At 43.5% G+C, this 16,797-nt stretch overlaps 1 protein-coding gene across 2 annotated transcripts in view; it reads left to right on the forward strand.

The window, feature by feature from the left end:
* The window catches only part of SEPTIN10 (septin 10), a 32,151-nt gene that overhangs the window by 5,669 nt on the left and 9,685 nt on the right, over positions 1-16,797 (forward strand). For both annotated transcript variants that reach the window (XM_064481754.1, XM_064481755.1), the window contains exons 4-9: positions 98-293; positions 6,302-6,488; positions 9,123-9,284; positions 10,840-10,936; positions 11,995-12,163; positions 15,539-15,671. In XM_064481754.1, coding sequence (XP_064337824.1) covers positions 98-293; positions 6,302-6,488; positions 9,123-9,284; positions 10,840-10,936; positions 11,995-12,163; positions 15,539-15,671 — 944 coding nt within the window. The remainder of the gene's footprint in view (positions 1-97; positions 294-6,301; positions 6,489-9,122; positions 9,285-10,839; positions 10,937-11,994; positions 12,164-15,538; positions 15,672-16,797) is intronic.

Below are 16,797 nucleotides of genomic sequence, written 5' to 3' on the forward strand. Positions count from 1 at the left end.
AATATTTGGGATCCTGGAAACCACTGTAAGAGTTTACTGTGCTGTTTTTCCTCATCCATCTTGTGCACCTGTGAAGATGTGCCTGCATTTCTTTCAGGGGAGACTGGAATTGGAAAATCAACGTTGATTGACACATTGTTTAATACTAACTTTGAAGACCATGAGTCCTCACATTTTTACCCACATGTTAGACTTAAAGCTCAGACATATGAACTCCAGGAAAGTAATGTTCGCCTGAAATTGACCATCGTGAATACAGTGGGCTTTGGTGACCAGATAAACAAAGAAGAGAGGTACGTGTTTTCCTCTTGTAATAAAACCGAGTTTTCTTATTTCAAGACCTCTGCCTTCTTGCCCCACGTGCTATGAATTGCTTTTCTGCTGATTTTCTGCTCATGCCTTTCCTCCCAGACTTTTAATTTTTCAGTACTTTAGCAGTATTTTGTTCTTGTTATCAAATTGACATTTTTCTATTCAGTTACCTAATTCCTTTATAATAATTTGAATCACATTATTAAAAGTGTGTATTTCAGCAAAAGTAGTTTTAATTATTTCCTGATATGAGAATTCAGTGAATATTAAATGATTTGTACTAATTTTCAGGTAGGATTTGTCTTGGTGAGGAGAAAATTTTTAAAAAAACAAGGCATTCATGGCAAATATATAATGGCCAAATCCATGGTGCATGGATTTTTTGGTGTAATTCTAACCAAATTAGCCAGGTACATTATTAAGCATTGCAGGAAAGGTTTGACAGTGAAATTTTAATTTATATTTTATCTTATGTTTATATTTTCTATTTCTTCATTTCTACCATGGTATTATAAAGATTGATTATAGATTCTATTTGAAATTTAAACTATGAGAAGAGAAAATAGACTGGGGTAAAGCAATGACTTTTTGTTCTTTTTCCTTTCTGAAATACATGTTTTCATTATAGGAGGTAGTTTCCTGGTTGCCTAAGGTTTGTTTTAGAGGGAAACACTGCACTCTCTTCATGTGCCAGCCTCTCTCTGTGTGTCAGCCTTTTCAGCACATGTGTGTGTCCTGCTTTAGATTTCAGAACACGATTTCTGTGGGCTTTCTGGAAGAAGCAGCTTGGTACAGGAGGCAAAGGCCTGTGACATGTTGCTTTTTAAATAGTCTTCTATAGAGAAGTTGGATATAGCTTTACTTAAATTTATTCTTAGATCTTTGGCATTTTTGATGGTCTCGTAAATGATATCTTAAAAATATTTCATTTGCTATTTGGTGTATGGAAATATAATTGATCTTGCATATAGCAACTTCTGTGAATTCTCTGATTAATTCCAATAATTCATCTCAAAATTTGTTTAGGTTTTCTATGTATGTAATAGTATAATTTGCAAATAAGGGCATATTCTTCCTTTCTAGTTTTTTGTTTCTTTTTAAATACATTTTATTGATGTGTAATTTACATAGAATAAATAAAATGCATTGGTTTTCTCAGTGTTCAGTTCATTTTGACAGTTGTGTAGTTTCTAACCACTGCCATGACTGTCATGTAGGAAACATCCACCTCTGGGCCTGTCCCCTTGTGCCCTGCAGGTGGGTGCTTCCTCCCGGCACGGCTGCAGCTCCAGCTCCCCAGCTCTCTCCCATGGGGTGCAGCGCCCTGGCCCCTGAGCCCCCGTCTCTGTGCTGCGCCTGGAGACTCGTCTATGGGCAGGAGGGAGGCTTCCCTGTTCGTTTCACTCCCCGTGATGACAGTTTTTATGTCAGTTGTCCTGTGTCTGAAACCCATTTCACGTGTTTTGTCCGGGTGTGTGTAGGGTAGATCCAGTCCCCTGCCTCTGTCATGGCTGAAGGCAGTGGTCTGTTTTTCCTTACTTCAGTTTAATACCTGACTGCACTGGTGGGACTGACAGGATTCCCTTGGGGTCAGTGGAGATTGCTGGCATTTTTTTCTTTCATTCTGTGGAGAAAATGTCATTTCTTTTCTTTAATCTTTAATAAAATGAATTACAGTAACTAATTTTTTGTTGGTAAATTAACCTTGCAATCTTTGATACCATTTTATATCTTTTTATATTGTGCTGTATTAATTTTTTTCCTTTTAGTATTTTTGCATCTTATGTCTATAAGTGAGGTTTTCAACCGATATTTTCTCTTACACTTTTTTTTTTTTTTTAATCAAGATATGTCAGCCTTCTAAAATGAGTTTGGGGAGTTTTTCACTCTTTTCTGGAAAATTTTGTGTAAGATTGCAGTTATTTTTCCCTAGCATAATTGGTGGAACTTGCCAATAAAACCTGTCTGGGCCTGGAGTTTCCTGAAAGATTCTGAGTTACTAATTAATTTTCTTTAATGATTATAGGAAAATTTAGAGGGCTTTTTTTTTGAGATAGTTGTGATAATTCACATTTTTCGAGGAATCTGTGTATTTGATCCAAATTCCCAAATATTGTTACTAAAGATGTGACTGTTACAGTGTCTTTTTATTGTCTTCGTCGTCTGTGCGGTGTCTGCTCCTCTTCCCTGGGGCTGGTTATCTGTGCTTATTTCTCTTCTCCTTGGTCAGTCTCGACAAAGTGTGGTCAGTTTACTTGGTCTTTTCAAATTTTGGCTTTATTGATCCTCAATTTTATACTTCTTGTTTTTCCTGTTTTATTAATTTCTGCTTTTATAATTTACCTTTCTTTCAGTTCTGATCTAATTTGCTTGAATTTCTCATTGATTCTCAGCCTAATGCATTTAAGGTTATAAATGACCTTCTAAGCATGGCTTTAGCTGCATCTCACAAATTTTGATATATAGTATGTCCACCCTCAATTAATTTTTAATTTCTACCTTTATTTCATCCTGAAAAAGAGACACTTTTATCATATACAGTGACCTTTTCCTGTTGAGAGACTTCTCACCTTGTCTGACCTCCCTTGTGGAGGTGTGTTCTGCTCCGCCCCGGCTTTGGGCACACGTGTGCCTTAGATGTGCTTCTGATCAGTCACATGGTTTTCTCTTTAAAATCCCCCCGACAGTGCTTGTCTTTTAATTGTGCACTGAGTCTATCCAAAGGTAATGAGGTTCCTGATGGATTTAGGCTTTAAATTTACCGTTTTATTTTGTGTTTTCTATTTGTATTGCTAGTTCCATGTTTCTTTTTCCTTTCTTGCTTGATATCTATTCTTAAAGTTGTTACTCTAGAAATTATAAAACATAATCTCTAACCTAATCAAAGTTTAAGATTATTATTTGTACTTGTCCTTGATGATACAAATAGACAATAAAATGGAATTTTGAACAGTTAAACTCCATTAACCTCCCCTGCCCCCAACTTATGTTTTCTCTCCTTTTCTTAATTGCACAAGACGTTATCATTTCATGTGGCCACTATTTACTACTCTTTTAATCAAAATTTCCTGTTTGACTCTCATACTTGTAGTTGGGTATACAGTTCTGGGTGGACGGTTATTTTCTTTACCTCCGTTGAAGAGACCATTTCACTATCTCCTGGCTTCTGCTTTTACTACTGAGAAGGCAGCTGTCAGTCTGTTTCCCCCTTAAGAAAATACCCTCCTGTTTTTCCTTCAGTGCTTTTTAAGATCTTTGTTTTTGTTGTTCTCGGTTTTACCATGATACATCTGGGTTTTTATTTATTTATAATTTATCCTGCTTGAGTCTGAGTCATCGTTCTTTTGAAAAATCTGAGACTTCATGTCTTCAGATACGATTCCTGCCCCTTTGCTCTGAAGTTGGTGACGTGTTAGCCCCTCTCGTTATATCTTCCGTGTCTCTTACTCTTAATCTCTCTTCCGTAGTTTTATCTGTTTTTTCTTTCTTTCATTTGCTTTCTAGATAATTAGTTTTGATTTATCCTCCAGTATACTAATTCTCTTTTTAGCTGTGTCTAACATACTGTTAAACTAATCCATGAATTTTTCATTCTGGTTATTGTAGTTTTCAAATCTGTGCATCCTGTGTGGTTCGTATTCATATCTGTAGGATCGCTTTTTATTACTTTACTATTCCCAGCACATACATTCAAGTTTGCCTTTTATTTTTATTTCTTTTGTCTCTTTTTGTAACTATTTTTTATAATTCAGGTACATTGAAATTTTGCAGTTATTGTACTAATACTTGTTTTTTCCTTTGGTTCTCATTCTGTATGCTTTTTTCCCTATGTGCTTGGTTATTTTTTAATTGTAGTTCTCACAGTCTTTGAAAAATTATTTGCAAGGATACAAATTTGCAGATTTGGATTTGCTTACGTTAGGTCCCTCTGGGCATTAATACTTAGGATCCTGTTTCATGGCTTGAGGTTCCCAGAATCAGAGGCCACGTGAACCTGGGCCGCAGATGTGTGTGAGGGTTGACCCTGTGTCCACAAGTTCTCGAGGCTGGTTTTCCCTTTCCGTGTATTTTGCCGACTTCCTTTAGTGCCAGGGCAACCTTGCTCAGATCCTTGGGGAGAGGGAAGGAACCACAGGTTACCCGTGGCTCATCCCACACTGAGGGTGTGGACTCTTAGCCCCTCAGTGCAGCGTGGGGAGGCAGTCTCTCGACAGAGGCCCACCCGTGCGGGCCTGGACTTTGCTTTCCTCCCTCTGTCCCATGAATCCTTTGGAAGCAAAGCCCAAGATGCACACTGACAAATTGGCCTCAGGATGAAACCAGCACAGGTGCTTGTAGAGCAGGGGCTGGTACAGTCTTTCTGTAAAGGCCAGAGTGAGACTGTCTCAAGCTTTGCAGCACATGGCCTCTGTCCAAACTGCCCTGCTTGTAGCACAAAAGCAGCCACCGACAACGAATAAGAAAGGAGCACGCCTGTGCTTCACAGAGTTCAGCTCTTTACCCACCAGAACAGCGCGCGGCTGCCTTTGGCCTGTTTGCCGAGCCGGCTCTGGTCCTCTGCTCACCTCCCTGCTTCTGCTCTCCTCACTGTCAACCTGGTTACCTCCTTTCCCTTCACGAGTACTTTGAAAAAGGAGGTGATTTTTATGTTTTAAGCCAGTGTCTTTCACTTCATTGAAGAGAGTCTGCAGTGTACCGGACACGGCAGCTGGGGTTTCTGGTGCAGAGTGCCTAGTGGTGCAGCGCTTACTTAACAAACAAGGGTTTTCAATGATGACAAGTGTTAAGCAAAGCATTTAGACAGAGGAACATTTATGGCTGTTTATTAATGATCTACTTTAAGTCAATAATAAAATCTTCTTTGGAAATTTTATGACAAATATGTACTTACTTACAGATTAGTTTTTACTGTTTCATTGTTCTGTGGAGGGAGCCGTGTTGGGTCACATTTAGGCCAGTTTCCCTAGGACGGTGTTCCTGATCGTGCATCTGGTGTGCTGGCGGTACGCTGGTTGCTGTGGAGGGCACGGAAGTGTGAGACAGTGTGTCCTCACATGCGTACCGTCTGTGTGGGGACAGCAGGGACTGTGAATGTGGAGGAAGGAGGTGACAGCCCTTGAGGACCAGGAGGCTGGCGTGCCCCCAGCACCACTTTGTTAGCACCCCAGCTGCACAGGTGCTTCTTCATTTGGGGCTTGCACGTACGAAAGTGTACACGGTCCAGGGATTTGACAGAGGATCTCTGCTGCTTTTCTCGCTTGGAAACCCAGATGTGCCTGATGAGGATGGTTAAGCGTAGCAAGTTGAGGTGAAGTGGACGGCTCACAGACTCTATGCGGCCCTGTGTGCACTGTGAGGTGAGTGCATCTTAGAGGATGAGTGTGGAGCAGCCGTGGGGCAGGCGAGCCAGGCAGGATGGAGCCGGGCAAGGGCTCTGCGTGCCAGGCGTGGTGTGCCATGTGCTTCCTGCGCTTGTCAGTGAGCGAGGAGAGTCGCCTGCCTCACCAGCTGTGTGTGCCTTCTCTCCTCACGACCTTAGGGCTGTCCGTGCCCCACACACCTGATTGAAGAAGCAGGCTGTCATGGAATTTGACCTTAATGTCTTGTGAGTTGTTGATTCTCATGCCTTTTCTCTCTCCAGTTTGGCTGCAGCTGGACACCTGCCTATCCTCCTTCAGAGTGTGAGGGAGGTGGGGACCCCTGCCGGCAGGGACCCAGTGTGAGGATGAGTGTGAGGGGCAGTCAGTGTACGTTCAGTGTTGTTTCTGTAACGTGATTTAAAGCTCGGTTGTCTTGATGGTTTCAGAGTAACTGCCTTTGTACCTGTGCATTCTGCACAGTATGTTTTGTTACTGAAGTTACCTGTTTAGCATAGATATCAGTGGTTTGTTCATTGCTGAAAATAGAGATCTCAGACTTAGATTTGAGCAAATACTTTATTAAGGAGTCATGAATACATTGTATCAAATATTTAATAATTTTTTTCCAGCTACCAACCGATAGTTGACTACATAGATGCTCAGTTTGAGGCCTATCTCCAAGAAGAACTGAAGATTAAGCGCTCTCTGTTTAACTACCATGACTCCCGCATCCACGTGTGCCTGTACTTCATCTCGCCGACGGGCCACTCCCTCAAGACCCTGGATCTACTGACCATGAAGAGCCTTGACAGCAAGGTAGGCTTGGGAAGGGGTGGCTCCTCATGCTCAGCGTTTACTCTCAACTATTAAGTGCCTTTCTGGTCTATACGTGTATCATAGCTGGTTTATTCTGTGCACTTTTGAAACATTTGATGTTTCAACTTTAGGTTATGTTCCAGAGAAACTGAGTTTGAGAGATGAGATGCAAAGAAAAATCATTAACATAAAATTTCAGTCCTTTTTTAGTGATTAAATTGCATGCCAGAGTATGGGTATTCATGTTCATTTTCTTAGATACAGAATTTATTTGATAAAAATTTTACTTTATGATACTATTGAGAAGAAGTTCACTGATGAAGATCAAGGTCTAATGTGTCATCATATATTATAGTAAATTATGTTTTAATTTGAACCTTATCCAGAAAACCTGTTTTTGAATTTCTGAGCCAACAAGCTATATATAAATTCGGGGAGCTATTTAAAAAAATAGTATCCACAAATTAACTCACTTTAGATTTTTTTATTTGTATGAAAGATAAAGACTACTGTCTTATACTAAAAAAATCTTGAGGGTTGCCCTGTGACCGCCAGAATCCTGGCTGAGCGTCCTGTGAGACAGGATTCTGTGCAGAAGTCATGTGGAGGCAGACGGCCAGCTGGGGTGGCCTTGGCGCAGAGGCTGATTCCCTGAAACCTTGATGAAGCTTGTGTGAGAGTCTATTCACCTGATGGTCTGGCCATTTAGCCGGTTACTGTCATAGTTGAGTCTAATTACACGGAAATCCGAACTCACTAGGGGAACGTAAACACAGGAGTGTGCAGCTTTGTCTCGGGGAGACAGAGGCAACACGGTGCAGTCTATCTGGTGTTGCTGGAGGCCATCTCTGTTCCTTAAGCGCCCTGTGTTCTTGGCAAGTTTCCTTACCCTTCCAAGCCTCTTTCCTCACCTCTAAAATAAAAACCAGGAGAGTACCTACCCAAGGGCAGGTGTGAGGATATATTAAAATGATAGTTTGTCTTCTTCTTGAACACTCCACTGCTCCATGTGGAGGTCACCCATCAGCGGGGACACCAGAAACGTCCCCGCCCCCATGCTTAAATGACCCTCACACTCAGCATTCAGTCTGTGATATCCTCCCGCCCACTGATGGTAACATGCTTGGCTGGGGACGCGAGGTGGTCCGTGCCTGTGTTTACTCACCACAAGCCCCACACGCCCTCCCCGACCACCAGGGCCACGGTCGCAGCTGAGCCAGCCTCCCTGGTCCTTAAGATCCCGGGACGCATCCAACAACAAGCATCAGGGGGCTTTGAGAAGCAAAGATTGTTCCTCACGGGTCCTGGAGGGTACACAGCATACTTGGGGCCACACAGCGGGTGGAGGGGAGAAAGGAGGGAGGAGGGGTGTTCGAAACTGGGCTCTGCCTGGATCAGGGTTGGAGGGGGCCCTCTGGGGTTTCAGTCTTTGTTGGCAAATGTAAAGCACCAACCAGAGTGGGAACTGGGGCATGGGAAGGGAGAAGCGTACACTGCCGGCTCGGTCATGTACGCTCTCTGCAAGGGGGGCCCCCGGGGTGGGGCTGCCTGGTTCCCTGCCTGACTGAGCTGGCAGCCGTGTACTCCAGCTGCGGTGCGCTCGTGCAGGAGGGATGTCATGGAAGCAGATGCCTCTGCAGGTGAAACTCAGTCTCCAGTGCTTACACCGCCTGCTGCTGCTGCTGACTTGGAATCAGTTATGAGCTGTTACTGAACTTTCTGAACGTCTGCGTGTAGGATACAGAAATCAAGAACTTGGCAGCAAGTTTTTATGTACTTTGACTAATTTAATGTGAAAGCTGTTTACCCACAGTTGCTGAAAAGTGCTTTTCATGGATAGTTGGAAAAACCTTTATCTCCTTTGGAACATACTTAAGACTAATAAATCCAAATAAACACAGCAAATCAGTGTGAATTTGGAGAAAAAAAGATATTTAAGAATAGAGTTGGAATTCTGATTTCTAGTTTTCACTTTCATTCTGGAAATTACATTGATAGCTCACTTTCTTGACATGACTACTTAGCCTGAAGCTTTTTACTAAAAATAAGCTAATAAATAACCAAAAAACAAAAACCCTACAGATGAGTTTGTGGAGACACCAATCTTTGGTTGGGACATTAATCTCATAGAACTAGCTTTGCAGGTTAGTTGTTCTTCATGACCCAGATCCCTTCTTCTCTGGCCAGTGATAGAACTTTCAAATAATGCTAAGAAAGTTACTCTTTTGAGCCATGAACACTCTCCCTTGGTATTTGTAAAATTTCCTCCTTTTGACGCCATGTTGGTAAGAATGAAGCCAAGTGATTCTACCTCAGGAGTCGGCAAGCTCTTCCTGTGAAGGGCCAGGTAGTGAATGCTGCGGGCCTCACAGGCCATGGGCCTCTGATGTAACCGCTGATTCTGCTGTTATGGAGTGAAAGTGGCCATGGGCAGTATGTGACATGTGTGAGTGAGCCTGTGTTCCAGTAAATCTTAGTTTATATAAATACGCAGTGAGCGGACCATGGTTTGCCCGTCCCCTGATCCAGGTCAGGGAGATCTGTCAGAGACTGAGTGGCTTTGAATGAAAAAACTACAGGATTAAAAAATAAGTCCTCAATCGTGAGATTTTTGTTTTTCTTTATTCTTAATAGGTGAACATTATACCAGTGATTGCCAAAGCAGATGCAATTTCTAAAACTGAATTACAGAAGTTTAAGATCAAGCTCATGAGTGAACTGGTCAGCAACGGTGTTCAGATATACCAGTTCCCAACAGATGATGAAACTATTGCCAAAATCAATGCTTCAATGAATGTAAGCTCCTAAGTGAATGTTCATTGTTTTACATTTGAAAAAAGTAACGTGTAAGTAACATCGCTACTAATATGTTTTCACTTGTGTCTTCCAAAACAAGGTGAACTCTGCAAAAGCGCAGTATAGGAAAATGTTTTATTTTCTAGAGCTGGAAAAGTATAATGAGAATACGTTTTTGAGCATTTTTTCTTTCCTCCTACTTTCACCTAAATAAAGTGGTGTACTTGTGAGACTGCGGTTCACCTTTTATGGAACCGTACTCAGCTGCCTTAGAGCAGTGCCTTTCTGTCCTGTCTGTGAGAACACGAGAAGACTTACAGCCTCCCTTGGGGTGCTTCAGGGTCTTAAAATCTTTGAGAGCTTTCTAATCGAGTATTTAAGCCTTACAGAGTCACACATAAATATGAATCATTCACATAACATTTTAATGTGACATATGCTTTAGTGTAGTTTATAATTACACAAAAGTTAATATGATCGAAGATGACTGAGTCCTTTGGGTCACTTTCTCCAGACTACTAGATTTCTTAAATACTAGGTTATTTTGAAGGATCATGGGTTTTGGAGTCAGATAGACTTAACCATACATTCTTGTGGGAGTTATTAGCCTCCCTAGACTGTTAACTTATCTATAAAATTGGGTTAATAACACCTGTCTTCAGGGTTGTTGTCAGGATACAACTTTGTTCACTGCCTGACATGGTGACAATCAGCACCTGTTCGTTCCAATTCTCCTCTTTTGCTTCTCTGATTTTTTCATACTTTGTTTACATTAGAAACTTAAACTAAATACATAAAAAGTTGACTAATGTAAGTGTAGTGATATTAATTCCCGTGTGTTAAATTGACTTTAGAACTAACTTTATTTTTTATGCTGACCTGGAATAAGCTTTCAGAAGGACACAATGAAGAGACTAAATATTGTGAATTATTATATATTAAACATAATACTTAAGACTTTTTCAAAAATGACATTAGACTTTTCCCTGACGTTAATCCTCAGCTTCAGGCAGGACGGTCTGCTCACTGCCGGCCAGTCGAGCTGCTGTGTCTCTTCAGAGTCGTCTCCTTACTGTTGCTGCTTCCTCCTCTGCTTGATGCATGCAGTTTGGGTTGTGTCTTCCCGCCCACAGGGATTGCTCACTCCTCTTAATTTCTGCATTTACTTTGCTTAGCATATATGTGTGCATACACGGAATACAGACACGTACTTGAGTCATAGAGTGTGTGTGCGATTGCCTCAACATTTTCTCTGTCTTTCAGGGCAGAGGTGACACGGAGGGAAATGACACCTGTGCTGGAATTCTTTCTGTTCTGTACTCTTGTGGCTAATAAGGGATCATGCAGGGCAGGCTCAGTAAAGATTTTCTCTGTAGGAGAGATGACTGAAAATGACTCTGTAGAACAGCTGGCATATATTCACAGGGCGAGTGTTAAAACCTGAGGCACAGCAGATCATTTGACTTTAGTAAATTTGTTATTTAATAAATTTTCTCTTCTCCGTTTTCATAAAACGTTGGGATGAGGTGTGATTGACATCCTGGCTCCTTTCCAGGGACATCTGCCATTTGCTGTGGTAGGAAGCATGGATGAGGTGAAAGTTGGAAATAAGATGGTCAAAGCCCGCCAGTACCCTTGGGGCATCGTACAAGGTAAAGGAGGCGAGCAGCAGCCCGCAGGTCATAGCTGCACTTCATGCCTTCCTGGAGGTGATGCTCATCTTGGGATCTGATTGGCTGTCAGAAGAGTTGGCTGTGTTCTGTTTTAGCCACGTGTATAAAGGCTAGGCAGAGCCTCCCCACTTCCTGTGTGACACCATGTTACCTGCCCAGGCGCGCCAAGACTTTCAGAAGATGGGAAGGGCTGGTTGGGTACTTTGAACAAAATCTGAGTGTAAATAGTATTGTTTAAACATAGTACATAAACTAATTACCAGATAATTCTGGGGCACAATAAACCACCCTGTAAATTTATATTTTTTTACTCATCAAAGTATTGCCAACTATTTCCCAAACGAGTCCACCAGCTAAAAATGTTAGAATTTATCTAGCTTTATAATGAGTAGATAACCAGCACTGCCTGGCTCATCCACTCACACTGCCAGCTAATGGGGAGTGGGCCACCCTGCTGGGGCTGGTCTCACAGTGCTGCTGCTTTTAAAATTGACAAATTTTGTAATTTAAAAATTGACAAAACTTAAGATTTTTAATGTAAAGTAATGATTGTGCTTAAAACTGCTGGTCACAGTACCGTATCTGACGCAGGCTCACGAATGTGGCATTGTGTGGCCAGAACTGGATAGGTACGGCACACACAGATGGTGTTCTTGGCTGTGCAGAATTTACCACCTAGAAGTTTTGGTGGAATATCATTACACACTCTCAGGTGCTGTGTGAAGTGTCCTGAGGATGGTTTGTAAACTGCTAACAAAACATTAGTGAAATCATTGGAGCAGATTGTACAGAGTGAATGTATTTCTCTCCTATTTCCTGTTTATCCTTGGCTACTGAATTTGAGCAAACCTGGTCTGTTAATCAGCAGTCCCTGTAACTTGGTGTGTGTGACATGAGTTGCTTCCTTGGTTACTTGTATGAAACAACGGTAGCTGTTAATCACACTGATCATTTTGCTGTCACTTCAGATGTGTTTTTGTTTGCTCACTGTGTGTCAGGATTATGAACTGGTGTTGTGTTTCTGTTCTCCTGGCTAGTGGAGAATGAGAACCACTGTGACTTTGTCAAGCTCCGGGAGATGCTGCTTTGCACAAACATGGAGGATCTGCGGGATCAGACCCACACCAGGCACTACGAGCTGTACAGGCGCTGCAAGCTGGAGGAGCTGGGCTTCACGGACGTGGGCCCAGAGCATGAGCCGCTCAGGTGAGGCCTCCAAGGAGCCCGCTGGGGAGGCAGGCGACAGGGCTGTGCCTCTGTGTACCCTGGGCGGGGGGATGTGTTCTCGACCCCTCCCACGCCGAGAAGCGGAGCCGTTTGACATGATTAGTTATTGTGCTGCTCGGATCACTTGAAGCCTTCTGCGTCCACTGGGCCCAGCTTAGGGCGTGTGCGCACGTCCTGGCTGTGGGTGGGCTCGGGCCTGATGAGTTGTCCCACCAGACTGCGTCCAGGGCAGAGGGAGCGCTCCACAGGTAACCAGGACAGTAGCGGAGAGGGAGAGAGATGGTGGGCAGTCAGAATCAAAGATTGCTTGGAATGTGCTTTTTTTTTTTTAAGCATTTCTTCAGTTTGGGAAGCGCCCGCCCACTGAACAGGTGAGGAAGGGAAAGTTAGGATGAGGTTCTTCACCTGCGCCGGGTTGTAGAGTGGACAGGGGCAGCGGCTGTGCTCGCAGAGGACAAGCAAGAAAGTGGGGGAGCTCGAGCGCAGTGTGAGGGAGGCCTCTGCCCTTCCCGGGCTGCTCTCCTGGTGAGAACAGCCCTTTCTCACGGGGCTCCTGGGTCAGGTGCGGCAGACTCTCCCCCTCTTGGCGCTCCCTCACTTGTGTATGAGTTGTCTGGTGCGGCTTTTATGCTTCCTTATAGCCTGAGGTCTTGGGAAGGTTTTACTAGCGTGGCTACATTGTGTTTTCTGGGGGGTCCTCCCATTTCATTTGGGGTGTACACAATAGTAGTTGCTGTCGTTTGGCTGGCAAATGGACTCTGGCGCTCAGTGTTGCCTGTCTGTCATCACACACACAGTCACGTGAGCCTCCCTCTGCCTGTCTTCCCCCAGCCTCTCCATCTCCACCTCACTGGACGGTCGTCCCGAATCAGGCCGAGGGTTAGGGTTAGGGATCCACAAGCACCGACCGCATGCTTGTCCTGAGGTCCGGAGAGCGGCACTGCATGTAGTCCTGTAGTCTCACCTAACTGGCCTGTGGATTATTTAAACTACACAAAACGTGCTTTTATAAACCGTAAATCCCCGAATTATTTTAGGTTAACGTAACCAGTCTAATCTACCAGCAACGAAGTGCTCTGGGCCCTATATTTTGGAAGGAGGATTTTTGTGGTATTTTAGAATTGCTTACGTGTTTGGCATAATTTTTTGTATCATAAATTCTGTGTCTTTGGAACGCTCAAAAATAGTTAATTTCTGCATTTGGTCGCAGCAGAAACAGGCAGGTTTCCCAGGGTTATTAGAGCTGAACCTGAAGCACAGAGAGGCCCCGGGGAAGGGCGTGCAGCCGCTTTCCTGGTGAGCAGGAGCCGCTGGGAATGTGTTTTTCATTCTCTTTGGTTTTCAGCTTTGCTTTAAATCAGTGATATTTGCAACTATCATACTACGCTGCATTAACTGCGACAGCAGCAGGCTACTTTTATACTACAAACGAGAGTAGTATAGCAGGAATGCTATTGTTCATTCTTGTCTATAAATAGACCCACGACAGTCACCACCTTTTGAAAGACAGTGCAGGTTTCCTTCCTTGGCACTGGCCCTGTAAGTTTACCTGTCGCAGTGGGCGAACATGAGGGCTGGAGGACACGCAGGAGCAGTGTTTCACTCTTCACCTTTGGCTGAGGCATCACGTTAGGGCAGGATTTACGGGGCTTAGGAATATGGACTTTGGTGCAAGTCTGATCAGGTTCCAGCCCCAGCCCTTTACCTACTAGCGCTGTCGCTTTGGGCAGACTGCCTTACCTCCCTGAGCATTAGTCATCTCGCCTGTGAGACGGCGCCAGTGCTTGCTCTTCCTGCTGCCGCGGGAACTCGGGTCCAGACCAGTCCCTGCCTGCAGCAGCTGTCTAGCTGCTGGTAGGTCTTCTCTCCTTGCCAGGCAGATTGATCTTCCTCCTGAACAATGAAGTGCTTGCATAAAGAAATTAATGAGAACTTTTTAAAACTTAGATTTTAATACAGCGTTGTAAATTAACTATACTTCAATCAAAATAAATAAAATATTTTAAAAACCACTTAGACTTGCTATGATCTAAATACATTAAACCAAATTTGTTATTAAAGACTATCAGTCCAGTGAAGGACCTGTGAAATGTAGGGAGGTTTCTGAAAATGGTGACGGCAGCCTAATAGATTTAAAGGCTTCTTTAAAATAAAAGCAAAACAAACCCAGAAAAACAAAAAATATAAAAAGTAGAATGCCTTGAGATTAGAGGCATTTATATGGTTACCTAGGGCACTTCGTACATTTTTAAACTTTGCTCTTAAAATGTGTAGAATTGTTCCTCCTTGGAACACATGCTCTGAGTTACTACATACTCACGGCCAGCTGTTAATGCTGTAAAGTATTTTTATAAGCAGTAGAATTTGTAATTGTGACATAGCTGGAAAGTGCATTTTTGACCCCGGGTAACCGCTGGGCTGTTCCCCGCGTGAGCTGAAGGGGAGGGCCGCTGCTCCTGAGATGCTGCAGGTGAGGGCAGCTGCGTGGGGCACCAGGACAGTCCTGCTCAGCTTGCTTAGACTTGCCTCTGCTTTCCTACAGTTTCTGTCACTAAATGAACACCTATGGGAAACGGCAGAATCTAGAGAGCTCTGCTGGAGTGCTGGGTCACGAAGACGAGGAGCTATTAGGAGAGAGAGGGTGGAAGGGGTGTAGACAGACGGGGAGTGCTTGGAAGGAGTGGCTAGTCCAACTGGGGAGAGCAAAGAAGGCTTTCTGAAAGAAGCTGCTTTTGAACTTGGCCTGGAGGGACAGAGGCTTAGTGGGTAGAGTGGAGGTGGGGACATGGGCAGTGACACTGGAGTGTGAAATGTGTGGCATGTTTTAGGAATGATGGAATAGGTTGGTGTGGCTGGAACCTTACAGGGATTGGGTCTGTTTGGCCAGATTGTGAAGTTTCTTCGAGGCCGTTTAAAGGAGGTAGGACCTTACCCTGTAGATAATATAACTAATGCAGAGGAAGAAGATAAGGAAATCTCTGTTTTTGGTGGAAAAAAATCTTAGAAATGGCAAGAAAAACAGAGTGAGAGAAAGAGGAATTAAAAGCCTAGTGACCAGTTAGGAGGTTGCTGCAGTAGTGAAGGCAGAAAAGCACAAAGTCAGGTTGGGCTCAACAGTGTGTCTGTAGAAATTGAAACAGGACTGGACTGAAACGATGTCGGGACCCCAGGCTGAACTCACAGGCCAGGGTGGTCAGATGTGGAGGTGAGGGTGGGGAAGAGGCAGCAGAGGTGGAAGGAGCCCTCTGGAAAGGGGACGGCGCGCAGGCTGTGACCCTCGCAGTTCAGTGAGGTGCGTGGGGCCCGCAAGTTCACAGCGTCTCTAACATGAGAGTACCACAAATAACTTTTCAGCCTCCAGGAGACCTATGAAGCCAAAAGACACGAATTTTATGGTGAACGCCAGAGGAAGGAGGAGGAAATGAAGCAGACGTTTGTGCAGCGCGTGAAGGAGAAGGAGGCCATGCTGAAAGAGGCGGAAAGAGAGGCAAGTGTGCTGCTTTGAAGGGATTTGCATTTGGGCGCCCTGCTAGCCTGGAGATTCATCTCAAGACCAGCTGAGATGCTTTTCAAGACTAGCTGTTCTCTAATTTTAGATGCGTAGTCTTCAGATGCAGACTTTATAAAAAATCACTGTCTGAAATCAAATAAAAATTTTTACGTTTTTGAACAAAATGTCTTCCTTTAGAAGTGCTTATCATGGGCTTGTAAGGGACTGGGTTCCTAAGAAGTGTTTTAAATACCTTAATTGGGAGCCAGAAATGTTTCAGCTGTGGCTTGATAAAGCCTTTTCTGAGAGCTTTTGAGCCTTGTTGGGATTGTTGTTTGCCGTGAAGCAGGTGACTGACTCTGAAAACTGTTAAGTAGCCTTTTGAGTTTGAAGCTAGGCTTCCTGGAGGTGGGTGGTCCGGTGGCCTTGGCACAAAGCCATCAGAAGTGAGCTTCCGCAGTTCTGTTCGCTTCTGGTTCTTCAAGCATCAGTTTTAGTTTTACTTGAGTTAAGCTATTTTCTGTAGACTTAACTGCAATGGCTGCTTTTAAGTAAACGGCCACATTTAAGATGAGGGTCACAAAGGATGAGCTGCAGAAAGGAATTTCTAAGAGAAGACAGAAATGTTAATACAAATCAACTTGATAATATAAGAGTTCCTGAAGAGTTACTTGTTAGGTAATTTCATTTTACAAATTTGTTATTTTAAGTACTCTCGGAGTACTTGCTATTTAAATGAACCCTATAGTAAGTGGTTTTGTAAAATTAATAATCTACTATATATCTTATTTATAATTTGAATGTTGATCTTTACTTTGAGAAAGTTGAAACAACAGGAAAGTGAAAGTACAGGGTAGCTGTATCCCTCCCCGCACGCAGATGCAGGGTGGACACTTCGCCGTGTCGAGTGTGTGCGCGGTGTTTCCCTGGATGCAGGCGTCACTGCACTTTATCATAGGCACTTTGTGCATCTCAGAAACTTAGGTGTATTTTCCTTCATAACCATGGTACCAGTGTCACGCCGAGGATGACTAATAGGAATGCCATAATCTCTCCTAATCCCCAGTCCACAACCAGATTTCCCAACCAGTTGTCCCAAGATTGTTTTTTATTGTTCCTTTTT

Source organism: Camelus dromedarius, chromosome 33 (assembly GCF_036321535.1).
Source record: "Camelus dromedarius isolate mCamDro1 chromosome 33, mCamDro1.pat, whole genome shotgun sequence".
Taxonomy (NCBI): Eukaryota; Metazoa; Chordata; class Mammalia; order Artiodactyla; family Camelidae; genus Camelus; species Camelus dromedarius.